The sequence below is a fragment of the Callithrix jacchus genome, chromosome 11 (genome assembly GCF_049354715.1).
Source record: "Callithrix jacchus isolate 240 chromosome 11, calJac240_pri, whole genome shotgun sequence".
NCBI classification, from domain to species: Eukaryota; Metazoa; Chordata; class Mammalia; order Primates; family Cebidae; genus Callithrix; species Callithrix jacchus.
In genome coordinates this window covers 75,478,902-75,505,812 of record NC_133512.1, presented here as the reverse complement: position 1 = coordinate 75,505,812, position 26,911 = coordinate 75,478,902, and the positions used below count along the sequence as shown (strand labels likewise).

The 26,911-nt window shown below is 38.3% G+C and overlaps 2 protein-coding genes across 50 annotated transcripts in view; one reads left to right on the top strand and one right to left on the bottom strand.

Annotated features, from left to right (window-relative positions):
- The window catches only part of SRPK2 (SRSF protein kinase 2), a 287,533-nt gene extending 277,836 nt beyond the window's left edge, over window positions 1-9,697 (top strand). For all 40 annotated transcript variants that reach the window (XM_035254051.3, XM_035254050.3, XM_078343096.1 and 37 more), the window contains one exon: window positions 8,057-9,697. In XM_035254051.3, the coding sequence (XP_035109942.2) occupies window positions 8,057-8,241 (185 nt within the window). In that variant the 3' untranslated portion in view covers window positions 8,242-9,697. The remainder of the gene's footprint in view (window positions 1-8,056) is intronic.
- A 2,197-nt stretch (window positions 9,698-11,894) lies between these two features.
- KMT2E (lysine methyltransferase 2E (inactive)) overlaps window positions 11,895-26,911 on the bottom strand; it is a 105,021-nt gene continuing 90,004 nt past the window's right edge. For 9 of the 10 annotated variants that reach the window (XM_078343082.1, XM_078343086.1, XM_078343080.1 and 6 more), the window contains 12 exons: window positions 24,146-24,310; window positions 23,553-23,861; window positions 20,009-20,263; window positions 19,701-19,845; window positions 18,924-19,174; window positions 18,478-18,534; window positions 17,740-18,303; window positions 16,433-16,719; window positions 15,600-15,688; window positions 15,366-15,491; window positions 15,096-15,196; window positions 11,895-14,161 (listed from right to left, as the gene is read on the bottom strand). In XM_078343082.1, coding sequence (XP_078199208.1) covers window positions 12,656-14,161; window positions 15,096-15,196; window positions 15,366-15,491; window positions 15,600-15,688; window positions 16,433-16,719; window positions 17,740-18,303; window positions 18,478-18,534; window positions 18,924-19,174; window positions 19,701-19,845; window positions 20,009-20,263; window positions 23,553-23,861; window positions 24,146-24,310 — 3,855 coding nt within the window. In that variant the 3' untranslated portion in view covers window positions 11,895-12,655. The remainder of the gene's footprint in view (window positions 14,162-15,095; window positions 15,197-15,365; window positions 15,492-15,599; window positions 15,689-16,432; window positions 16,720-17,739; window positions 18,304-18,477; window positions 18,535-18,923; window positions 19,175-19,700; window positions 19,846-20,008; window positions 20,264-23,552; window positions 23,862-24,145; window positions 24,311-26,911) is intronic. The other variant, XM_078343084.1, reaches the window with a different exon arrangement.

Here is a 26,911-nt window from a genome sequence, read left to right as displayed (position 1 = left end):
GAGGCGGAGGCAGGAGAATTGCTTGAACCTGGGAGGCAGAGGTTGCAGTGAGCCGGGATCATGCCACTACACTCCAACCTGGGCAACAGAGTAAGACTCTGTCTCCAAAAAAAAAGAAGAAGAAAAGAAAAGAATTGAAACACAAATTGGGAATTGTTGTGGCCTGGGATTCAGTGTGGCTTGGGAATTTTTTTTTTAAATTGAAGTAATACCCCTCCTCCCATGTTTCAGAATGTTTCCAGAGCTGGTCGGGGAAATGGCTTGGCCCCTGGTGGGCCGTGGCTAGTAGGTGACTTGCCGTGAGCCCTCAGCTGTGGGTCAGATGGGAGTTGGGCCTGGTCTGTCACAGAAATAGAGAACATGATTGACTTGCAATGCTCTAGAGGTGAGGAGAGACCTGAGAGACAGGGGCCACAGCACCTGCTTGGGCACCATGGTTTGCTGAGCCTCATTTTCCACTGCGGTCAACTGGCACGGTGAGGACCAACAGTAAAGTCACTCAGGAACTATTCCTTTAATTGGAACCTTTCCTGAGTAACAAGGAGCCACTTTGAGTGACCTGGCTCTACATTTATCTTTTTTTTGAGATGGAGTCTTGCTCTGTTAACAGGCTGGAGTGCAGTGGTGCAATCTTGGCTCACTGCATCCTCTGCCTCAGCCTCCTGAATAGCTGGGTCTACAGGTGGCTGCCACCATGCCCAGCTAATTTTTGTATTTTTAGTAGAGACATGTTTTCACCATGTTGGACAGGCTGGTCTCGAACTGCTGACCTCAGGTGATCTGCTTGCCTCGGCCTCACAATGTGTTGGGATTGCAAGCGTGAGTCACTGTTCCTGGCCATGGTGTTTGTCTTTAACTGTCTCTCAGGGGGGATCAAGGACTCCATACTGTGTACAGCAGCAAGGAGGGAAAGAGGAACAAAAAGAGAGGCCTTGAATAGTGAGAAAGTGAAGTAACGGAGTTGTTGGAAGGGTCCTTTAAGCGCCTGCAGGCGTGGAGCTGGTATAGACATCTGCTCTTGGGCTCTCACTCCTGTGGTGGTTCGTTTCAACGAGAGCAGCCTGCATGTGGCCCTTTATGGCTGAAAGGCAGCTTCCGCTTGGGCCTTTCTGTCAGTAGCTTTGCTCCCTGGGACAGCTTGTGGATGTGCATCTCCTGGTTACTGCCTTTATCACCACATATAATTAGAACTTGTGTGATTGAGCTGTTTTTTGAGCAGCTTATTTGAAGGTAACCTGCAGAGTTAAAATGCATTTGGCGTCCTTAATGACAGACCAAAAACATTTTGACATTAACTTCATTAACGTACGTGTTTGTGTGGGCAGGTATTTCCATTTCTCTTGAACACGTGTGGAAAGTTTAAGTACAAATTTTCAAATTTTGTAGTAACTGGAACTCTTCATTCCTTTTTTGGATATAAGAGGGCATTTGTGACTAGGTGAGATGTCCCCTGATAGATCAGGGAATTGGGACTTTAGTTCTTTCCTGATTATTGTTTATTTCTAATGGCAGTAGAGATCAGAGGGACTTAGAGTTTTTACGGAAGCCACAGGATAACATTATGAGGAATGAGGGCCTGTCATGGAAGTAGATTCCACCATGTTTCTTAGGATGCGGGGTGAAGCTTTGCTGCATGAAAGATGTGTTTTGGCACGTTCCCTTTAGTAATATGTGAATGAATGTACATTTTGGAAATAATGGAATCTTAAAGTATATCCATTTAAATTTTTTTTCCTATAATACCTAAAATACTGTGCTAGAACTGTTAGAAAGCAAAATTTATTAATTTTTGTTTTTATTTTCTTTTTCTTTTTGAGACAGAGTCTCACTGTGTCACCCAGGCTGGAGTGCAATGGTGTGATCTTAGCTCATTGCAACCTCAGCCTCCCAGGTTCAAGCAATTCTCCTGCCTCAGCCTCCCAAGTGGCTGGGATTACAGGTGTGTGCCACCATGCCTGGCTAATCTTTGTATTTTTAGTAGAGGCGGGTTTCACCTAGTTAGTCAGGCTGGTTTCCAACTCGTGACCTCGTGATCCGCCCACCTCGGCCTCCCAAAGTGCTGGGATTACAGGCAACAGCCATTGCGCCCAACCCAAAAGCAAAATTTAAAACAGCTGTTGATATGCCTAAGTCACCTTCGAAAGCAGTACTAATGGAGAGTTGACTTCCCAGGAAGTTTTCCAGCTCTTTTTCCTCTGGGGTCAGAAGCAGATTTTCATCCCTGCCATAGGGCCACAGAGAGTGGGGTATGTGTGTGAATGGTGAGCATCAGATGCCCCTCGTCTGTCTGCTCTCCTTGTTTATAATTCAAGAAGTCATGATCATTACTAGTTTGAATCATTTCTTAGCCAGAAAGTTAAAAGATGAGCTGGAGAGTTGGGCAGGGAATGTAATTACAACTTTTACCCTATTAAGGTTAATTTGCTGGACATGAGTCACCAGCATTAAGAAACTAGTGTGTTGAGAGGTGGGCCAATAGAAACCCCTACCTCCATGGGGATTTCCCCATCCTGTCTTCAAGAAGTGGGTGGTCCCCGGAAGCATTCCAGCCCTCAGATCATAGTAGGAAAAACAGTGCAGCCTGGAGCAGATCTCACTGGGCTGCTCACCAGGAATTTTACTGACTATTCAGCAGGCATAGTTTAGTAAAAGTTGCTGTGCTGATAATGGGATTATCAAAGAAGACTGTTTACTTAAAAAAAGAAAAAAAAACTGGCCTCTAGATGAGAGCATCAAGTGTGTTGGGATAAAAGTGAGTAATTATGTGCATGTGTGTGTGTCAGACTACAGACCTTAAATGCAGTTGAAAATTTCAAAAGCAAGAAGCTTCTGTGCAGCAGCATAAAATACACATTTACCTGAGTCAGGGATAACATCAAGAGACGTGTGAGAACTGAGGGCAAAAACCCAGGAGCTGAGGTTTGGTTTTTTTTTTTTTCTTCTTCTTCTTTTTTTAAAGACAGGGTTTCACCATGTTGGTCAGGCTGGTCTTGAACTCCCAACCTCAGGTGATCTGCCCACCTGGCCTCCGAAGTGGTTGGATTACAGGTGTCAGCCACCATGCCCGGTGGAGCTGAGTTTTTAAAAAGAGATACTGTATTCTGTATTTTTAATATTTGGTGTCCGAGCTGAACTTGTCAGAATGTATTTTAAAATTACCTCCTGAATACCTAAAAAGTGACAGATTCTTTTGATGATGTAAAGAGCGAAGAAAGCTCTTTGGTGAGCATTTGACAGCTACACAGGCTGGGGTTGTCACTGATAAACAACACTCCTCTTGTTTACCCCTCCATCAGATGGTGAGTGTTTAGTTTTCCTCCACTTTTTGGCTATTAGTGATGGCCGACTGTGATCATTAATGTAGACGTTTGTGTGGGCAGGTATTTCTGTTTCTCTTTAATACATGTTTGAAAGTTTAAGTACAAATTTTAAAATTTTGATGGAGTCCAATTTATATACACTTTATAATTTGTGCTGTTGACGTCACATCTGAGAAATCTTTGCTTACTTCAAGGTCATGAAGATGAAGTTTTCTAGGAATTGCTTAGTTTTAGCTCTTAGGTGTACGATCTCTTTCGAGTTAATTTTTGTATGTGATGTGAGGTAGAGTTTATACACATTTTAAACTCAAATATTTACTTATATGTGGTTGTCTAATTGTATCAGAATTCATCCAGATCTCTTGATTGGCCCTTGCTCTGTACTGGTATTTCTTGATGGGTTTACTTTCTACTAGTAGTACACAATTAAAGTTGATGCTTATCAGTTTATATCATGGTTTGCTTTGTAATTACCAGTATTCATGTAAATATGGTTCAGGATTTGCCTTGAGAGTCCTCCCACATGTGTGTAAAACCTCATGGGCTTCTTCGTTTAATTCTGGAATATGGCAATTTCTTGGATAAAATAATGTATTTTCTGTCACAAACCACTTTAAGATTCAAGAGAAGTAAAATGGAACTCTTCCCTGTTTCCTTAGAAGGACTCTGCAAGTCCAGGACTGGCCAGTGCATTTGCTGTCACTCAGAGCCTGCTTCCTGTCAGTTTTCCTTGGGTCTGTCAAGCTGTTTCTCAGAGCACATTCAGAAGCCTGAGGGGCTCCTGGGGAACAGCACAATTGGCTGAATTCCCCACTTGGCTGCTGGGCTCACTTTTGCATGTGTGTGTTGGAGTTAATACTGAGATAACTGATAGTCTCAGGAAGGGTGAAGTGATATTCCACATTCTTTAAGGAGGACAGGCTAGAAATGAGGCTTTAAAAAATTAAAATTGTCACAGTTGTCTAGTTATCTGTAAAATTTATTTCACTGAAACACATCTTCATATATTTTCTTTTTTTCTTTCATCTTCTTATGTTTTCTTTATTCCTTTATTTGTTTTCTTTAATGACAGAGTCTCACACTGTCACCTAGGCTGGAGTGCAGTAATGAGACCTCAGCTTACTGCAATTCATATATTTACCTAAGAGAAAATAATTTTCAAGGTAACTTTTTTTTTTTTTTGAGACAAAGAGTCTTGTTCTGTTGCCTAGGCTGGAATGCAGTGGCTCCATCTCTACTCACTGCAACCTCCACCTCCTGGGTTCAAACGATTCTTGTGCCTCAGACTCTTGAGTAGCTGGGATTACAGGTGCACACCACCACACCTGGCTAATTTTTGTATTTATTAAAGATTGGGTTTCACCATGTTGGCCAGGCTGGTCTTGAACTTCTGACCTCAGGTGATCCACTTGCCTCGGCCTCCCAAAGTGCTACCATTATAGGAATGAGCCACCACACCTGGCCGGTAACATTTCTTTAACTTGTTAGGGTGCTAGGGTGCTACTTTTATAATAAGAATAAATGGTGAAAGTGTGTTTTTGAAATATGCTTTTCTCTCTTATTCTTATTTATCATTCTAAGTGATGGAGGTGGCTCTGTTTCTTGGGTATCATCTGCAGGGCTGGAGCTGGCTCATGGACTCAAGACTTGACCTCACTCATCCAGTGAGCCCACTCCTCTTGTGTCTGCTAGCCAGTAGTACAGAGTAAGGGGCTTGGGCTTTGTGTTCAAGTAACCTTACCAACTCTTGCCAGGGTAAGGTTACTTCTGATACTGAGTTTAAGGGTTTCTACATATAATCATTATAGCCTCTAGATGAATTGATTTTCTTTGCATTATGGAGTTTTTCCACATACTTACACACTCGACATACTTGATTTTTTTAGAGGCAGTTCAGTGTTCTGTTAAATTGCTATGTGTTGAGGACCGCAGGTGTTTAGGACTCTCCTGACGCTGTTTATAGACTGCTGCTTTGCACCTACAGTCTTTACTTGGTCAAAAGTGGTTAGATATTTTATGCTGCTCTTTGCAAATGTTTCTACCAGGTTATAGTATGCCTAGTTATGGATGAGTAGTTTCTCATGAACTTCCAGGATTGTTTTCCTCACTGGTACTACACAGCTGTGAAGCAGCTGTAGTGGTCAAGTGTATCTTTTCATGGAAGACTGTACTTAATCTGATGCCTTGTTGATGGGTCTTAGTTTAAAACCTGGCCCCGCAGAAATAGGTTCCTTTACTATTTTCTGCAGATAGTGCTTCTCTGTAGTTGCATTGATTTGCAAACTAGAGAGTGTTTATTCTGAGATAGAATAGCTGTATGTCATAAAAGTTCTCTCCCCTTCGCAGAGAACTTGCTTTCGTCATGTGTGAGCTTTCTTAGTTTGCTGTAACTGTTGCTGTGGTGAGATCTACAAAATGTAGAAATTGAAACAACTAACAAAAGCTGGTGTTTTGATTCACTTGATTTTCATCTTAATGAGCATTTTAATAATAAATCTTGTGATGATCTGTAGGACATAGTTTGTTCTTTTACTGCCCAATGTTGTACTATGCTTTTCTCCCATATTGTTAAGTAATATTAAATATTATTAATCAAGTGAATGTACCTTGTGTTTTGTTTGACCACTGTTTTCCTCTTATTGGCTCTTTGTAATTTTGCAAGTATATATAATTTTGTGCTGACATATATTAGGCATGAATTTGGGGTGGTGCAGCCAGGGTTTATCTTCTTAGGCTTAATTCTTAGAGCCAGAATTTCAGACGTGGAGGGATAAATCTGCAGTCACTGACGGCTCAGACTTTGTTTTTATGGAGGCTGTGTTTCCTTCAACAGGAGATCCCTTCCTGCCCCTAAGATTGCAGGCTCATTTCTTCATCCATGCAGATCTGATCTCTAGTTCGGCTGCGATACTTAACTGTGTCTCCAGTCCTCATATTGGAGCCAGAAGCAAGAAGCTAACTCCTTTAGCAAGAAGCCCTCTTAAAAGATTCTTCATACAGAATCCTGTGCACAGCATGTTTGCAACTCTGTAGACATACTAATGTGTAAGAATATGCTTCATGGCCGGGCGCGGTGGCTCACGCCTGTAATCCCAGCACTTTGGGAGGCCGAGGCAGGTGGATCATGAAGTCAGGAGTTCAAGTCCAGCTTGGCCAACCTGGTGAAACACCCCATCTCTACTAAAAATACAAAAATTAGCTGGCCTGTAATCCCAGCTACTAGGGAGGCTTAGGCAAGAGAATTGCTTGAACTGGGACCCGGGAGGCCAAGGTTGCAGTGAGCCCAGATCGTACCACCATACTCCAGCCTGGGCTACAGAGTGAGACTCCATCTCAAAAAAAAAAAGGAACATGCTTCAAAATAGACACAACAGAAGATCTGTGTGGGGTAGGATTGTAGGCCACTTCCCCTTTTGTTCTTAGAATTTTCGGTAATATTCTTTTCTTTTTATTATGATTTTTTAAAGGGGAGGGCATTTCTAAATTGACTTGAATAAATGAGTGAAACAGAACAAGCTCCTGAGAACACCTTTGTGAGCAGAGCACTGATTATCTATTATCATTATCACTGATGCAGCTCATGAAAAAAAAAATTTACCTTGCTATATAGCAGGTGAAAGGGGAGAGAGAAATCAGCCTTTGCATGAAGTGTGCCGCGGGTGCTTGAATGCCTCTCCCTCCCCACCTAGATCTGGGTGTTCTAGGGTACAGGCAGAGGGCAGTGTTTCCTCTGCAGAAGCTGCTCAGGGTGCACTGAAGGGCACCTAAGGAGGCCTGTTGGCAGGGGCATGGTGTCCATAAATCCCAACAGGCAGAGAAAATGAGTTATTCACAGTGAAATTTTCTGGACCTTTTGACAGTTTGCTGCCTTTTTGAAAAGGTTTGTGGGGGACAGGGTTTCCCTCTCATAGGCTGAACAACAATGGCATGACCTTGACTCACTGTAGCCTTGACCTCCTAGACTTAGGCAATGTTCCTGCCTCAGTTTCCTAAGGAGCTGGGATGTGCCACCATGCCCAGCTACCGTTTTTTTTTTTTAAGTAGAGACAGGGTCTGTGTTACCCAGGCTGGTCTGAAACTCATTGACTCAAGGGATCCTCCTGCCTCAGCCTCCCAAAGGGCTAGGATTCCACTGCTCCCAGCCCTTTTTTGCAGTTTGACTTAAAAATAACCTTTTTTTTCTCTTATACAATGACTATTACAGCTCATAGGCCATTTACTAGCTTGTTAGTCATTCTTTTATGTCACCAAAGCTGCATGTAACCCACACTTTTCCTATTGCAGCAGTATAACTTCAAGGTTTACAAATTAATGTCCTAGGATCTTAGATCTTAGAGCAAATGCGGAGACATGAGTGATGTTCGATTTGGGTTTGCCTCAAGTTTGCAAATTTTATGAAAGATCCCAGGTTGAAATAAGAGGGGCTTGCTTCAGCCTTTGGAAAAGAAAACATTCTGGGCATACTCAGCCCACTCCACTTACTTAAAGAAACTTAGAACTGATATGAATGAACTCTTAACCTCTATTTACATCCACCAAGCTGCCTTGAAATGTGCCTTGGTCGTATGTACATGTTGTGATTATTGCTTACTGGGGAAAAGCTGGCGTTCTTTGTTGTTGCCGTCTAAGAGTGGAGCAGATGGTCGTCCGCTTCATGGAAAAGAACCTGACTGGACCAACTATGGGAAATGCAAATTTGGAGCTTTCTTGACATTGGTCTGATTTTTCCCCTGTAGGAGAACTGCGACACATCACCAAGCTGAAGCCCTGGAGTCTCTTTGATGTACTTGTGGAAAAGTATGGCTGGCCCCATGAAGATGCTGCACAGTTTACAGATTTCCTGATCCCGATGTTAGAAATGGTTCCAGAAAAACGAGCCTCAGCTGGTGAATGCCTTCGGCATCCTTGGTTGAATTCTTAGCAAATTCTACCAGTATTGCATTCTGAGCTAGCAAATGTTCCCAGTACATTGGACCTAAACGGTGACTCTCATTCTTTAACAGGATTACAAGTGAGCTGGCTTCATCCTCAGACCTTTATTTTGCTTTGAGGTACTGTTGTTTGACATTTTGCTTTTTGTGCACTGTGATCCTGGGGAAGGGTAGTCTTTTGTCTTCAGCTAAGTAGTTTACTGACCATTTTCTTCTGGAAACAATAACATGTCTCTAAGCATTGTTTCTTGTGTTGTGTGACATTCAGATATCATTTTTTTGAATGAAAAATACTTTCCCCTTTGTGTTTTGGCAGGTTTTGTAACTATTTATGAAGAAATATTTTAGCTGAGTACTATATAATTTACAATCTTAAGAAATTATCAAGTTGGAACCAAGAAATAGCAAGGAAATGTACACTTTTATCTTCTCTCAAAGGGACATCATTCCTGTATTATAGTGTATGTAAATGCACCCTGTAAATGTTAATTTCCATTAAATATGGGAGGGGGACTCAAATTTCAGAAAAGCTACCAAGTCTTGAGTGCTTTGTAGCCTGTGTTGCATGTAGCAGACTTTAACTGCTCCAAGGAGTTGTGCAGACTTTTCATTCCATAACAGTCCTTTCACATTGGATTTTAAACAAGGTGGCTCTGGGTTGTGTCATTCTCTGTATGGCACTTGAAAGGAAGAAAAGATATGCTTCTCACTTTAAAATATGCATTATAATTTAGCAGTCCCATTTGTATTTTTGCATATTTTTAAAAGTACTTTTAAAGAAAAAGAGCGATTTTCCTTTAAAAATGTGATGGCTCAGTACCGTGTCATGTTGTTCTGTAAGTTAAGCTCTACGTAGATTAAATTGGAAAAGAGAAATGTGTTCATTTGTGGAATGAAAAAATACATATATTTTTGGAAAAGCATGATCATGCTTGTCTAGAACACAAGGTATGGTATATACAATTTGCAGTGCAGTGGGCAGAATACTCCTTAAAGCTAAAAGGTAACTGATCATATTCATTCCATAGGTAGCTTTATGTGTGGCTACAACAAATTTTACTAGCTTTTTCATTATCTTTCCAGGAAATGAAGTTGAGAAAATGATTTTCCCTTTGCAGGTTGCACACAGTTTTGTTTATGCATTTCCTCCTTAAAATTAATTGTAGAATCCAGGACACAAACCATAGTAGGCAATACAATTTTAGAATGTAATATATAGAGGTATATTTAGCCTCTTTTAGAAGTCAGTGGATTGAATGTCTTTTTATTTTAAATTTTACATCATTAAGGTGCCTCGTTTCTGACTTTGTCCAATTAACATTTATCCATATGCCTTTGCAATAACTAGATTGTGAAAAGCTAACAAGTGTTGTAACAATAATCCATTGTTTGAGGTGCTTGCAGTTGTCTTAAAAATTAAAGTGTTTTGGGTTTTTTTTTTCCAGACATTGCCTTGGTTATTGCCCTATGTGACAGAATCAATGAACATTTGCTATCAGTTTAGTGTCACTAAAACTTAAAATACCAGCATTCCTGTTGCAGCAAATGTAGTTATAGAACATGCATTAATTCTTATTATAAGGAAATTATTTATTGTTTTTTAAGGGCAGAAGGGATTTAGGAGAAAAGCTACAGTATAGATTGATTATCTAGAATTTCAGTGATCCCTTTTCACCCATGGTTCATCAGAAACATACTAACTGCATTTGTTTGGTCATTGATTGCAAACTTAAAAGGGCATTATTCCCTGTTAGGGAACAAGACACATAACCCTCTTAGGAATTGCCATTATATCACATACCACTGTGAGGTAGAATATATACCATTCATTCATTTCTTTATGGAATGGGCATGCTAAGTTTTTCTAATGAGGCTGTAGGTTTCCATGTAGATTCTATGATAGATGGTGGCTGTAGAATCCGTGATTTCTGTAGGAAACCATAGAGCACAATTTATATCTTCCCTAAGTGTAGAAGGATTTTTATCAGGGTGATAGTATACTTGAATGAAATTTGTCTAATGCAGTTTTTGCTCATGCTGGAAAATAAAATAGATTATGAATTTTAAGGGTGTGTCCCTTATGATAAAACAGCCCAACTGGTTTATAATACAGAAACAATTGTTCTAGGACTATGTATTTGTATTAGGCATAATATGGTTTCATCAGATTCTTGGTGGTTTGTTGATAAAGAATGCACAAAAACTAAATGAGAACCACTGGTTATGCTGAACGTTATAACCAGCTCTGACTTTAGTTGAATGTCCTGTTTTTTCCTTTCTGTAGTCCATGTGAAATCTTCATGGAAAATGACAAGCAGTGGATCACATATGTGATTATAGCAGATAAAGGAGCTGGCTATCTGGAAATTGGCAGACAGAACTGCCCAAAGGCAGAGAAAAGGTGGATATAAGATCTTCAAAAAGTCATAAAGTTTTTAGGTGAAAACTGATTTACTAACTTGCTTCTTCCCATGACCTGGACCATACATAACTAGTTACCATGATAAAATAAGGAGCCTTTCCATTGGAGAAGAGAATTTCAGTTTGTATCCATAGTTCAGATTATTTCCTAAATTCCACTTTTTTCTCCCCTTTTAAATAACTTGAATGAAATTTTGGTAGAAGACCGTATTTGAGGGTATATACTTAATCAAGGAATTAAATTATATAAGATTCTGCAGTTAACACAAAAGCTTCTATATGCATATTTTCTGTAAGGCAAATTTCAAACCAGTGAAGAATTTAAAATACGTAGGACAGACCTTTTAAGAAGAATATTTATATTTCACATGCTAGTCAACTTTATTCTTTTTGAAACTATCAGGATAGATGTAAAGCCATTTCTTCTCAGACAAATGTTTCTTTACTAAATACCATCATTAGAATTTTGTTCTGACAAATGGAGGATGGCAGAGTTGACCTATGTTCTTCTAAAACTTGAAGCTGATTAGGATTGAGCCCTAAATGAGCTGTGCTAATGTACCATCACTAGCTAACTATCAAAAGGAAATGGAAATTCAAAGTGTAAAACATGACTGAATGAGATCAGTCATTTTAGTGTTTCCTTTTTTCTGATGCACAAAATTTATATTGTCTTGTGCCAGATTATGTCAGGTAACTGGATGATGAAAAATGTGTTGATAAACAGTGTTACTACTATTTGATGTACTTACTGAATCCTCCTCAGAGGTAGAAGACAAAGGCTAAGAAATTTTAATTTTTCCAGGATTAGAACTAGTATTTTATATTTTAGCAATAAAAAGGTATCACTTAAGAGGCCATTTTCATGTCACTGAAAGATCAAGGAAAAACGCCTTTTTTCTTTAGTTTTGTTACACCCAAGACAAATTTTCCTGTTTTAGGCAAACTACCCACATTTTCAAACAGTTGTTGTACACTGTATTCAAGAACTACTGTGTGTAATGCATTAGCGGTCTGGATTCATTTTGTATGATGCCAGATCCTTAATTTCCCCAGCACAATCATTTAAGTAGTTTCTATGGCTCTTGCACAAATGGCAAACAGGGAGCACCACAGGAACAACCCCTTGCTGCCTCCGGTTATTAGTCACTACAGAAAACTGAAGGCTTCTTAGAAACACTTACACAGACCCTGAACTTAGAAGCTGTACAGGACAATTTGGTAAAACTGACATAATTGTGATTTATTAACATGAATTAAAATGCCCAACCAGTGCTTCAATGTGACAGTATATTTAAAACAAAAAAGAAATTAAAGGTCATATACTGTACTACTTTCACAAAGATCACACAGTTTTGCAAAAGACGTGTCATATGTACAATGCTATATATCAAATGAGAAAAGCTGTAAGCAATTATATATGCAAAAGAAATGCAGTATTTACAGTTTGTCAGGAGACATTAGAAATCATCTATACATTAAATTACATTTTGCTTGCAAATAACTGGTAAAACAAAATGAGCCATGTCCACACCAAAACATAAAAATCTGTTATTGCATTTTTATACCTAAGATGCATTCACAGAACTGCTGCTGACAGGAAAGAAAAAAGGAAAAAGAAAACCCTCATAGTGCCATTAGTTAGCTGTGTACTTAATGCATATGTATAAAATAATAGAGAAAACATTCACTAAATGAATTTAACTGCAACAATAAAATTTAAAGATCATACAGCGTTGAATCTACTGCCAGAAAAAAACAGCTGGAATGTTCACTTACAAAATAAAGATACCTAATACTGGCTTAAGAGCACATTTTTAAAGGAATTTTAAAAAGCAAAAATGAGAAAAATACAATGAAAGAGCACTGGTGTTTTTTTATACAAAGGTTCATGTACAAGCTTTAAAAAGTACCTTAACAGGTACATATGAAATATACAGTTTATCTTACAGAACATTTAAAAAAATGTTTTTGGAGTCCATTTTAATGCCACCCTGATCCATGGTAATTGTTTTGAAATGTTGGTGGCACCTGTGCTCTGTGAATTGGAATCTGTCCAGGCACTGGAGATGCCTGCTGAGGTCCTTGAACCCCATGTGGCAGGGCCACAGAGCCAGGATGAGGACAGAACCCTGAAGCAGAAGGTGTTGGAATACTGTTTGGTCCTTGGGGCTGGAGATGAGGACCTGCGACAGGTAATGGACAATGTGGCCCTGTTCCAGAAGGCTGGTGCTGGGGTCCCGGTCCCAAAGTGTTATGATGTGTAGCTTGTGAGGGATACGGAGGTACAGCTGGATGAGCACTTGAAGGAAAAAGTGGAGGTCCTTGATGAGGTGGGTGGTGTAAGGCTTGAGCTGATGTGGTATGATGCCCAGAAGCCAAAACACTGGAAGGTGGCGGCGGAGGGGGAGGTGGGGGTGCTGAATTTACAACATGCTGGTGTTGTGCTTGTAGACCTTGGAGTCCTGTGGAAGGATGGGGCGGTGGATGGTGATGAGGGGCGGGAGGGGGTGGGGGTGGGGGTAAGTGGTGTCCAGCAGTTTGAGAATGAATATGCGATCCAGGAGTGACCGCATGAACAGGCCCTACTACATGTGCTACAGAGTGTTGCTGATGGGAATTCGGCTGTTGTACAAGGTGTGGTCCTGGAGCAGGCGGTGGTGGAGGTGGTGGGGGGACTACGGCAGCAGCAGCAGTTTGATGGTGAATGGTGGGGTTCTGAGAGGGCAAAAAATGCCCTGGAGTAAGGTGTCCTGGAACTGTTTGCTGGCTTGTGGTGCCAGGAAGTGCTTGATTTGGTCCTGATGTAAACACAGTTTGTTGAGAAAGACTACCTTTGAGCTGATTATAATTCTGAAAGTTAGCAGAGGGCTGCTGGTTTTGATAGTAAGTCGAAGAAGAAGGAGGTGGAGGAGGTGGTGGGGGTGGTGCCGTGCTATTCAGACTTTGTTGGTTAAACTGACTATAAGTTGCTGAAGATTGTCCTGAGGGTGTCTGTGTAAATAATGCTCCAGAAGTTGCCTGCTGAGTATTGGCTGGAAGGTTCTGTGCTGCTGGATAAAAGTTTCTCTGAGGCTCTCGCTGAGGTGTTCCAACTTGAGGTGACTGTGAATGATGAGGCCTGTAGGGAGATCCTAACTGCTGTGAAGGAGGCTTTGGTGAAAGATAACCATGCTGTACAGGTGTGTGAGGCGTAGATGACTTTGGAGGATTTTCTAGGTGAGGTGATGGAGGACAGTGCAACTTTGTTGGTGCAGAAGGCAGTTTCTGTGAAAGTTGCTCAGATGAATTACGAACATGTGTCTGAGGAGGATGATTCTTTGAAAGTGCTTGGCTGTTATTTGATAGCTGTTTTTGTTGGAGCTCTGTTTTTAGGTGAACACCATTTTCAGCTTCTGATGCAGTAACTGTGGTGTCCCACTGGGAATCCGGTTTTGTGAGTATTTTTCCGTGTGCTTGAGCGGGAATGACAGATCCAGGTGAAGCAGGCTATGAAGAGAAAACAAATGATATACGTATAAGGAACATTTTGTGTACTTTAAGGTTTATTCTTGTTGGTATTTAATATGATCTAAATATTAATTTTAATGTGGGGCAGGAAATAACATGCCAGATACGTCAATTATGGAGGCTTAGGATGTTAAAAGGCCAATATTTTCCCATTGTTCCAACAAGTTCTGAGAGTATGCTTACAGTGAATTCTCTGGGTTAATTTTTATTGAAGACAAGTTGAGGACATAATTTACTCTGCCTTTTTTCCTTAAGCAATGAAACCTGTTTTTGAGCCTTACTCTGAAAGAACTCCAATAGCAAGGTTCAATTTTATAATTGAAATTTCTATACCCAACCTAAGGATAAATTGATGTGGGTAAATAAACTTGCTCCCTCAAACCATTTTGATTTTTAATACCTTTTTCATTTTCCTTATATACTGTTCAGATATAAATAAACCAAGTATAAGACTGCTTAAATGTCTATCATCAAAAAAAGAAATCTCAGATTCCTTTTCTTTAGTTTCCAACGATATACATGCCATACTAGATTATTACATCTTCGTGATCCAGGATGGAGATGTCATTCCTTTTAAATGATAAATTGACCTTTTGTTTTTACATAATTGGCTGGTCAAGAATTTCACAACAAGGCTATGAATTTCCTAGACACCACTAGAATAGAGGTAGAACATGTGAAGAAAACATAAGCTGTCGAAGTGTGCTTAGAAAACTTGAGTTCTCCATCACAGTTCAGGAAGAGAGAACAAACAAAGTAGTAAACACAATTGAATACGTCTGACAGGAAAGTGTCCAGAAGTCACAAGCTGATACTCGATACAGCAGAAAAACACTGTATATTGTAACCAGCAGCTTTTTTGCACTCAACCTGAGTCCTTTGGAACCCATCAAAAGGTCAATCTTATCATTACCTTGCTCATTTTTGAAGGACTTCTACAAGTATTTTGAGAAGTATCTGGGGATGGACATTCATTTATACTTGCAGGTGGTTCTGGATTTTCAGGATCAGGGTCTGTAAAGCAGAAGAAACCTATAAATAGTAAGTGTAAAATTACACGATAAACATGGTGTTTACACCACAAAGCAACAACGTTCTATTCAAACCGACTTTTTATAAATGCTCTCTCGTCTGATTTTAAAATGTTTAAAAGAGTAACATTATCGGTCATCTGCTTACTGACCTTCCATAAGTTCACTGAAAGAAGGGACTGGGCCCTTAACTTGCAACTGGGGAATGTGATTTGAATGAGATGAGGGTGAAGACTGAACATGACTCGGTGAACATGAGACACATGGTGATTCTCCCCCTAGAGATGAAGCAGAGCAGACCCAAAGAGAACATTAGAGCTGCAAAGAACCAGGATGAAGAGTGATTAACCGACTCCACTTTCTGGTGAAGGAACAAGCTCACTTACCACTATCTTTATCTTTTCGGTGATCACTGAGAAGTAACGCTCTCTGGTAACTCCTTTCTCTGACTTGTTCCACCGATGTTGAGGCAGTCCTTTAAAAGAAAAATCACAGTATCCTCTATTGAAAGAAGCTACTGCTAGCTGCATTCTTCATTGCTTCATAGTCAACATGTACTGTTCAGACCGAGGCTTTTGCTCTACTGGGAAAATAACTTTGCTGTTATCCTTTGGAAACAGTTAATCTTCTCTTACTTTGCTGGCGGTGCCCAGAATTGAGATTGTTATCCTTATTCGAAGGACTCAATTCCTTTGTTGCCAGCAATTTACTGGCAAGGAATTGAAGATAATGTATTAACATTCAGAATGTCACTTCCGGTTACCAAAGGTATCAAAACATGCCCCTAACAAACTGCTGTCAGGATTGCAAGCTTTCAGGTGGAAGGGGGACTAAGGAGCAAAGTGTGTGGCTACCTGCCCTTTGCCAAAATCCATCCTATATGCAGCTGCTCCTACTCCTTCTAAAGAAGCACTAAACCTAAGGTTGTTCTTTCAAGGTAACTGGTAGGGGTTATAAAGGAAGTCAGCAGGATTGTTAAAAATTCTTTGGAGAGGATATTTGTGTGTAAAGTATGAATGAATTACCAAGGAATAAATACAATAGACCTTTAACAACACAGGTAATACACAGCTGGCTTAAAATCCCATTCACAGAGAACATCTTTTAAAATCGTGACCACAAAGCACTATCTGCTTAGCCTTGGGAGAACAACAAATGGGAAGAATATTTCAACAAAAGCTTGTTTTTTCCAGAGCAGCATACTTCAGAATGGACTTACCACTGAACTTCTGGTTCATTCTTCTCACTGGCAGCAGCATCCTTAACAGGGCAGTTATTGCTAGTTTCTTCAGAAGTAGCATTATAAACTGTAGCTGGTGTTAGTAAAGGGAGGCTAGCAGTATGTTCTACTTGCTCCCCATTCTCATTACTGCTGGCACAGCCATCACTATTGTTGCTCAAGCTTCCACTTGCATGGGGTGATACACTAATGAGTGGAAAGTTCTCTGTCTTAGAGCCACTTTTCCTAGCTTCACGTTGTCTCTTACGGTATTCTAACAGAGAAACCTTAAGCAAGAAAGAGAAGAAAAAGCAATCTTTTATTCTTGTTTTTAATGTCAGAACCAATGCATTCTTTTTTCTAAAGAGAATTAACTATATTTACATTAGGAAAATTATTTTAATTGATTCTGAACAAATAATTAACAATTATCAAATGCCTACTATATATATTCCAGGCATTGTATTTAGATGATTTACATATGTTATCTCATTTATCCTCACAACAACCCTATGAAATAGGTATATTATCATCCCCATTTTACAGATGAGGAAATTGAGTAACTCACTCACTCAAGGTCAGACAGCTGGTGAGTGTTGGAGCCGGGATTCGAACCTAGGTCTTACTTGAAAGCCCGTGCTCTTTCCACTATACTACATTGCTTCCCACATAGTTGCCAACTGGACTCTGTTATAAAAATTAAAAGCACACATCACGAAAATTCTTGGACTTGCAAAGCAATAAGCCTACTAACAAAATAAGTGCTATAGTTTATCTTATTCTTTTGAAATAAGGCATTCTAATTATCTCAGTATGTCTGCCAACCAAATAATGGTGGGAAATCAGGGAATTAACAATACATATCTATTAGTAAAATAAAAACACTCTTACATTCATGATCTATAGACATTATGGATGAGGAAAGAAGCATTTCCTCTATACAGGGTGCTTGCTCTATGTACAATAAAGTTAATAATGCAAATATTATTCAAGTCTGCTTTTTGGGCGAGGGGGCGGGTTGGGGAGTGCCTAGTTTTAAAAACTACTCATTAGATGAAATAAATCATCTTGAGATTTCTCTCTCTGAAACCATGCTGCTTACAAGGATTTCCCATATCACTAGAATTTTTTACTTTTCTGTAAATGTTTTCTAATTAATCCAGCATTTACAAAAGTTTAAAAATACAGAAATGTAACTTGAATAACTAAATTAAGAATGCCTTACGTAACATATCTAACTACCAATTGCCCTCAGTAGTAGTATGAAAAAAACTATTAAAAGGACTATAAATTGTTAAATTTGTAACCTTTTTCTTTTGTGGTGGATTCTGGGGTGTGCAACTCCCGTCGATCAAATTGTCATTAACAGTCCGTCCGAAACCAGATACAAGCCCATCTTCGGAAGTACAAAACACAGTTGTTTCCATAAACATGCCTCTAGTATCATCCTGCATCAGGCACTTTGACTCACTTATTCGGAAGCCTCCTCCAACCTCCAACTGATGCGAGGGTGTCAGGTCCCTCAAGTTGGAGTTCACTGAGAAGTTAACTCCTGTTCTGTCAGGGCTCTTTACCCAGGAAGAATATATTGTGCCCCGTCCAGAGTGAGTCGAGTCCAGTTGGCTGTTGGGCTCAGCCCTGTCATGTGCAGGCATTTCCATGGTTTTTTGTAAGGCAGTTGGCTCAACTGCATCAAGTCCCAGCTGAAGATCTGACACAGGTTCCTTTTCTCCAGGGCACTGCCTGCTGACTTCAGTCCTACTCCTAGGGCTCGTATAACCAATAGTCTTTATTTCTTGCAGACCCAGTTCAGTTAAATTGGAATTTCTAAAAGGCCCCAATGTTAACATCGTTGAAGATCTGTCATATCCCTGTTTACAGAATTAAAAATAATAATACACACACACATATATACATATATATATACACATACACACACAAGTAATCACATCCTGGGAATATTTACTTTAAAATTTACCAGTAATTTAAGCAAAACAATATAATAGGAAAACTATCAATTCACCCTTTTTAAGTTAACTTCTTACCTCTTGACTATAAGTGCGTCTCTTTATTTCTGGAGAACTTTCTGGGGAAGAAATATTCTGTATAAAAGAAAGAATTAGAGTTGAAAATTTAAAAATACATAGTATATATCCATAATAGTTACAGAAATGAAAACAAAATGAAAAACCAGTCCACAGACTTTGGTTTTACATACTCTTTCCTGTTTATTTGCATTCCCCAAATAAGATATTTGCTTTCACATTTGATACAATCATTTAGTCTACCGTGTATATCAATAAGATGAAAGTTACGCTCATTTTAGTAATAAAAACATCTAAATTCATATAAATGAATTTTCCTGATTTTTAGTTTCTTGCAAACTTTTTGTATTCTCAGCATACTAGTTGTTAAAGGAGGGGAAAGAGCTCTTAAAGAAATCCCATCCCCCCAGGTGTTGAATTTTTCTTTCTCCATTAAAATTTCTCACCTCAAAGTGCATGGTATTTCCTGGTGTACCAGGAGTTACTGGGGTAACTGGTGAATATATGGGTTTATAACCATTTCTACAAGTTTCATCATCTGATTTTATCCGTGGAGGCGTGGCAAAAGATGGGTCCATAGGAGTAATATCGGTGTGAGTTGGTGTAGCATACGGGGAAGGTGTAGGTGTGGAGGTTTCTGAGTAAACCGAATCTAGCAACTGATAAAATCTTCGTTTTTTTAGTGGTGTAGTTAAATCTGTTGGTGAAATAATAATCTGTAAGAAATTACACTGCTGCTATTTGTTAAAATCTGTACATGTCACATTCTGGGAAAGGTAAAATATAAACAACAGCAATTATGACTTTCACCCCAAAACTAAATTTCAAGGTTTCTAAAAAATGGTACTAACGTGAAGCAGTCCCCGCCCCCTCCCCAATTAGCAAGCATTATCTTGCCTGGAGGGATTACAGGCCTAGGGGTTCTCAAAGCATCTTATAAGTACTGATGTTACTTTAACTGATTTTGAGTCCTTGTCTGTCTGAAAAGCAGCCAGTCCAAAAGCCTTTAAAAATTGATCATCCCCAACATACATGGTATTGTGAACTGGCATCGTCATCAAAAAAAATACAGAGGAGAGAAAAGAGAAAATCTAGACAACAATGAGCTTCTCTTCTAAAGTGCATACCGGTAACTAGAATATGCCTGTCATAAAGCTATACATAATATATGCCCTGCCACATTTCTCAGACTAAAACAATACTGGAAAAAAAAAAAAATCTACCTGGAAGGGAACAGCTGTCATTTAATAGTAGTGGACTTTTATTTTCACCATTGACTGCAGGACTTCTGGATCTTTCTTGACAGGGTGAATTAAACCTATATAAAATTGCTGAATTTTCTTCTTCCAGAGCTTGTTTCAACCATCGCTGAATAAAATAGAATAATACATGAATAGGAATCAGTTTGTAGCTGTTTATATAGCCTGTAAAGACAGAGCCAATTCCAAAACATTTCACTAGCATGGAAGGTAGTAAGGAGTGAATTGGCATTTGGCTCATTCTACATTTTTACTTCCAAAGAAAAGTTTACCTTTTTGCATGAACCAGAAATGTTTTCAGTAGGTTCTTTTCTTCTCCTTTTTTCTGAAAGGAATGGTGAAGTAAATCTAATATAATGCTTAGGAGTAGAGTATACATGGGGACTGTAGGTGAGACCTGGTAAAGAATTGAGCTGTGTAGCTAACACTTCAGGATCTGTAGTTATGCGTAGAGGCCTTTCTGAAAGGCCATCTGAAGGTTTTCCTGTCTTCTCATTCTTCTCACTTAACCATTCATTGACCAAGTGCTAGAGAAAGAAAAAATCTGGATCATTATAAATGTAATTCCAAATTCTCCTACTGAATATTCTAGTATCAGATTTGAAATTGGCATATTATCTAAAATGATAAATTGTGTAATTTAAATCATATATGATGTTCAAAAAACCAGTATGTCATTTTACATTTCCTTGGTTATTCTGATATTGTTTACACAGTATGTTGTAGAACAGAACATATGGTAGCTTTTTAAGTGTTTATATTACATGAAATTTATATTACTTTTTTCTTTTGAAACAAGGTCTCTGTTACCAGGCTGGAGTGCAGTGGTGCAGTCTTGACTCACTGAAGCCTCCGCCTCCTGGGCTCAAGTGATTCTTCCACTTAAGCCTCCCAAGTAGCAGGAACAAGGCGCTCACCACCACGCCTGGCTAATTTTTTAAAATACTTTTTAGAGAAAGATCGGCTATATTGCCCACGCTGATCTCAACTCCTGGGCTCAAGCATTCTTCCTGCTTCAGCCTTGCAAAGTGCTGTGTTTACAGGTGTGAGCCACCGTGCCCGGCCATGCTTTTTAATATAGTAACAACTAGAGACATATCAATACCATTTCATTAAACACACCAAATTTGGGTGTGTTTAAACTACTATTTCTATCATAGGTATAAAATGTTCCATCAGTTAGAAAAATCTGATTTTAGGCAGTGTTTTTCTACACTAGCTGCCCATCAGAGTCTCCTGGAAATGAGGACAGGACACAGTACTTTTCTTTTTTGAGACAGGGTGAGTTGCTCAGGCTGGAGTGCAGTGGTGTGATCAGGTCTTACTGTAGCCTCAACTTCCTGGGCTGAAGCCATCCTACCACCTTAGCGTCCCAAGTAGCTGGGACTGCAGGTGTCCCAGCTGCACCACCATGCCTAATTATTTTGTTTTTAATTTTCTGTGGAGACAGCATCTCGTTATGTTGCCCAGGCTGGTTTTGAACTCCTGGGTTCAAGTGATCCTCCCACCTTAACCTCCCAAATGTTGGGATTGCTGATGTGAGCCACCATACCTGACTCACAATACATGTATGTTTAAAAGTCAGCATTGACAATCACTGATTTAAGGGGTTTGAAATATCTCTTAAGGTTCTTGTGCTTTGGAATTTTCATAGTTCTTAATTCTGTTGATTCTCTGATCTACAACAGACATAACACAGTCTCTGTTGGGTATATGAATATCCCTGACCCTGAAGTACAAATTACTATTTAATTAAAAAAAAAAAAAAAAAAAACTAACGTTTTTTTCTTTGCTGTAAGACCATTCGTATTATCTAGTTAGCAATTGGATATTTTAATTTCTAAGTATAAATGTAACTTATAGAAAATGTGGCTGGGTGACGTGGCTCATGCCTGTAATCCCAGCACTTTGGGAGGCCGAGGGGGATGGATCACGAGGTCAGGAGATGGAGACCATTCTGGCCAACATGGTGGAACCTCATCTCTACTAAAAATACAAAAAAATGAGCCAGGTATGGTGGTACGCGCCTGTAGTTCAGCTACTCAGGAGGCTGAGGCAGGAGAATCGCTTGAATCCAGGAGGTGGAGGTTGCAGTGAGCAGAGGTCACACCACTGCACTCTAGCCTGGGTGACAAAGCAAGACTGTTTCAAAAAAACAAAACCAGAACTTAGTATATATAAATGTGCATATGAATACTCACACACACATACAGAAACACATATTTCAAAAATCTACCTATCCTTTCTTCCAAGGTAACTACTATAAACATTTGGCATCTTTTCTGTCCCTCTGTGTGTATAGAACTCTATTCCTAGGACAGCAGTAGAATGTAGGAGTGGAACACATGAAGTCTGCACAGACTTCCAGGAGTGTGAATCCTGGGTTTGCCATTTACAGTGACCATGAGCAAGTTAAGTAACTTTTTTATATTTCAATCTTAATCTGTAAAAGAAGGGTTGTGATAGAACCTAGTTCTATAAATAGGATTGTTATAAAGATTAAAAGAGTTCAATAACATAGATAAAGCTCTTAGAACAGTATCTGGCACAGAAAAAGTGACATGTTATCTTTAAACTGAATGAGGCCTTTAGGGTTAATCATGATTTTGTATTCTATCAAACAGTATGTTGTTTAAAATAACAAAATCTGCAGACAAGAGAGGCTTTTTAAGAGAATCAGATAGGATGTAGGAGCTTATATATCATACCAGGGATTTAAATAAATTTGCGGTACCACAGTAAATTTATAGTACCACAACTTCGTTAAAAGTTTAATAAAGGGTACAGATTATATTTGTAATATTACAAATAGTAAGGAGTTTTACTTCTTTTAAACCTGAGGTTTTTTCTTTTCACTTTACAAAGTTGCAATTTTTTGTCCATCATTACAGGCAAATATTGGGTTGCTTAAGATATGGTGATGGAGCAAGGAGAGCGCAGACTTTGAATTATAAACAACTGTGTTTAGATTGTCTCTAACAAAACCTGTGACTTTGGCAAGTACGTTATTTAACTTGTGCCAATAAAATATAATCCTGGGTTCATAATAGAATTTTACTAAATGTACATGTCATGGTTTAGCAGCATGCCTACAAACTACTGAATTAGGTAACCACAAAGACAGAATAAATGAAATTTCAAAGTAAAGTGTGTGAGAAGTATACATTTATGATCTACCCTTAAACAGCATAAGGATTACCGTACTTTAGTATCTCTGCCCCAATCTTCTGTACTCTAGTCAGAGTGAGAAATAGCAGCCCCTTAGGATGTTATTTCTGATCTGAAAAGCTCAGGTTGGTTTAATTAACTGATTTGTTTCCCATAATTGCTTCATTAAGTCTGACAGTGTTTCAAAGATTTTTATTAATAATTATACCTAAAACTACTCTTCTTTATAAATTTTCATAGTCTTAATATATTCTGTGGGAATCAACAGTTTCTTCACATCTAATTTTTATCATCTACCTATACAATGAAATTTATAAAAATATAAACAATAAAGGATAACACATCTGAAACCAGTTTCAGAGAAGTATGTATTTTGTACATAATGTAGACAAACTTATTTAAAGAAGTTATGAATTATAATATTAAAAGTCCTGATAAACTGAATATAACTATCTTCACAATAATGCAAACATTTGTATTAACTGATTTTAGTTTTGGAATTCTCATTCCTAGTATAAAAATCTGCAAGTATAAAAACTGCCTGTTATTCTGTTCATTATGAGATCTTAAAAATCCAATTTTTAAAACACAATTTTATTAATATAAGAATCTGTTAGAAAACAGTTCTTACATTCATTAGAATCATACCTTCTTTGTTTTGGGGTACTTTGTAGGACATTTATTAAGTGCTGGAACTTCAGTTTCAGTAATTATTTCTGCTACTGCAGTTTCAGTTTCTGTTTCTATTGTAAGTACAGTATTTTCAATATCATTTTGTTGTGAAGTAACTTCTATATCAGGAGAAGATGGCTGGATATCTGAACACATGCTGACAGTTCTGTGTCTCCGACGCTGCTGTCCAATGTGAGTCCTACTCCGAGAAAAACTTTTTCTCTGTTTAGTTCTATTTACTTTGGCAGGGGTTGGCTTGGTAGCATTTTCTTCTTTCGCTTGTTCCTAATTTAAAATACAACAGAATGGAAATTTTTATACTGTGTATATATAAAGTTTAAATGTAACAGCATTAATCTACTTCAGAAGCCAACTTTCCAGAATTTATAAATTCTGATATATAATAAAGAACAGAGACAATATAGTCTTATCTCAAGCTGAAACTCCTATAGGATTTGAAAAATGGTATTAAAAAGTTAATACATTATTTTAAATTCCTTATAAGTGTAAGATATGGAAATTTTATTTGAAAGTGTTTAAGAAAATAAAACTAGACCTGAATATAATACCTGAATAACTTCAGCATCACTGACAATCTGTGTATCTTTACATTCAGTTTTAACTTCAGTTTTGGCTGTGCTGATCCTTTCCAAAGCTTGTTCTCTTCTTTTCTCTCTCTTTTCAAGTCTGGCAAAAGCTTGCAAAATTGCTTCCATTTTCCTTTCTTCTCTTGTCTATGAAATTTAAATTTTAAGTGATATCATAAATATCATTGCTCAAAAGTAAAATTAAGTCCAAATGTTTATCACAAATTTTAAAAATAATTGGAGAAAAAAGCATTTCTGTTCATTCAAGATCTTTCAAATTCCCATCATCTTGGTAAGCCCTGTTATTGCAAATATTTCATGAAGGAAACACTTGAATGATTGTTAATGATAAGGGTAAAACAAAACAAAAAAGCCTTAAAAATTACCTTGTTTTAGCAAACTGAAAATCTTTACTCTTAATAATACAGAAACCTGCCTTTTAAAAAAAGATCCCAAATTTCCAAGGAAAAATTTATAAGCACTTGAATGACTATATTATTGACATACTGCAGCAGGGGGCTGTTAGGTAAAGTCTCCGGTTTAAAAATTATGACTCATTTGGTAAGTATCTCTTGTGTCTCTAGGCAAGTTACCCTTTCTGAGACAATAAGATGTAGGTAATAAAACTTGCACTTCTCTGAATTGTTACTCACTTTAAACAGATAATGTGAGGTTTTTAAACAGTACTTGGAAAATGGTAGGCATTCTGTATGTGTTATTATTTCTACTTTAGCTGTCTTGCCCTCCATTGTAATTCTTATAAGGCATTCCTCTACCTTCTGCTCTTCCTGTCTTACACTGACAATTCAAGACAGGGACTGAGAAACAGCCAGGTTTTCCTTTGAGAATCAGTTCTCTAACTAAAAAGAGCATTAAGAGCAAACCCAGAGCCTTGACCAGTGGGCCTGGCAAATGCTTCAGCTCTAAATCAGAACCAGGAACCACATCCATCAACCATCTGGTTCTCCAAATGAAAATAACCAGGTCCTGAGGCTCAAATCCATTTGTCTTTCCTTCTTTATTACCATCGATATGGCGAAGAAAGAAAGATCAGAAACTCAAGGTCTGGATGCCATAGTCATCTCAATATTGGAGCTTTAGTTCCAGTAATTACTAGCAGAGATTCAACCCTGAAGATAGCTACACTTTGGAAACTGTTTACCCATTCCTGTATTTTTGTTGTTGTTGCTACACTTAGCAAGGGAACAAAATAGTATGTCAACAAAAGTACTCTAATATACTTCTAAGTTTCTAATTTGTTACAGCAAGTTACCACATTGCAAATATGATACTGAGGAAACAAGGTCCAAAGAGGTAAGATTCTTTGTTCATGGATTACATATCTGCATCTTACCTCTCCTAGTATGGGACAGGCAGACACTAAAATAGCACATGCAAAAGATGGTCCTACTGGCTCACCAGAAGTTAAAAGTTTTAAAGTGGAGTTGTTTCCTTAGAAAATTCCCTATTTTTGAACTTTTAAATTACCTTTACCCCTTTTTGTCACGTGGTTTTCTGTTAACGCGCTGTTTTTATCAGGGTTTCTCTAAAATCCTGAATTTAGAAAAAAAGAAATTTGGAGTAACTAAAAAGATCATTTTCCCAAACTGTGCTTTACCTGATGACCTGGTTGGAGGGATTAATAACTATGGTTACTTGTTTTCAAAAATTTTAAAATAAAAAATATGGGGAAAGCATATTTTTCCAGAGGAAACAAACTTGTCTTAGCAAGAATCATTGTATGTGTAAAAGAAAAAAATTACTCACAAGGTGGGCACCCAAGGAAGATATTTTCTTATCCTGGGTGTTCGAAGGTAAATATGAATTTATGCCAAAGGAGCCTGACACAGTCCGATATTCCCTTGTTTTAGAAGGTAGGAGTAAGGGTCACAGACAAAACTGTTTGGAGTTAATCTGGATCTTAAAAAAACGTGGTCCAATACTGCTTAAGAAACCAAAGCCATGTGTATTAAGTGACTCATTCAAAAGCAAAGCCATAGTAATTATGCAGGTTTCCTACCTCCTAATTTACTCTTCGTTCCGATTAACTACTGCCACTACATAAAGCAAAACTCTTCCGACATTAAACATCTGGGTAAGAATAAAGCTGAAAGCAGCAAACATTTCCTAACAGCTTTAAACCTAGCTTTATCTTAAAATACACTAATATTTGGTAATATATACATGCATGATTTTCTACATTTACTTTAAATTTCTTAAGAGTCAGATGTCATTCAGCTTTTCTAGTCACCATTACATACAGTACATTCTTTGACATAGCCATGTATATGATACCTATTTAAAGACAAAATTTGCCACCCATTATAAAGCTCTAACTGAAAAATAAGTTTTATTATTTGAGTTAGTTACAGCTGACTCCAGAGAGGATTAGAAAAATTAGGAATCTTAATAAACCCCAGCAGACTTCCCACAGCCCCCAATACCTGTGCTATAAAATATATAAAACTTGATACATTTAGACTTCCCATAAAATCTATGTATACATTGTTTTTATGACGTGAATCTTAGTTTATGGTTTTGTAAAGGTAAATACAGAGGATAGTAATTTCCTGTAAGCAGGCTGCTTAATATCCCCCTCACAAAGCAAGACCCCCATCTCCACAAAAAAAGCAATGGTTTAAAAAATTAACAAGACATGGTGGTATGCGCCTGTAGTTCAGGCTACTCCAGACACTGAGGCAGGAGGATCAGTTGAGTCCAGGAGTTGGAGGCTATGATGAGCTATGA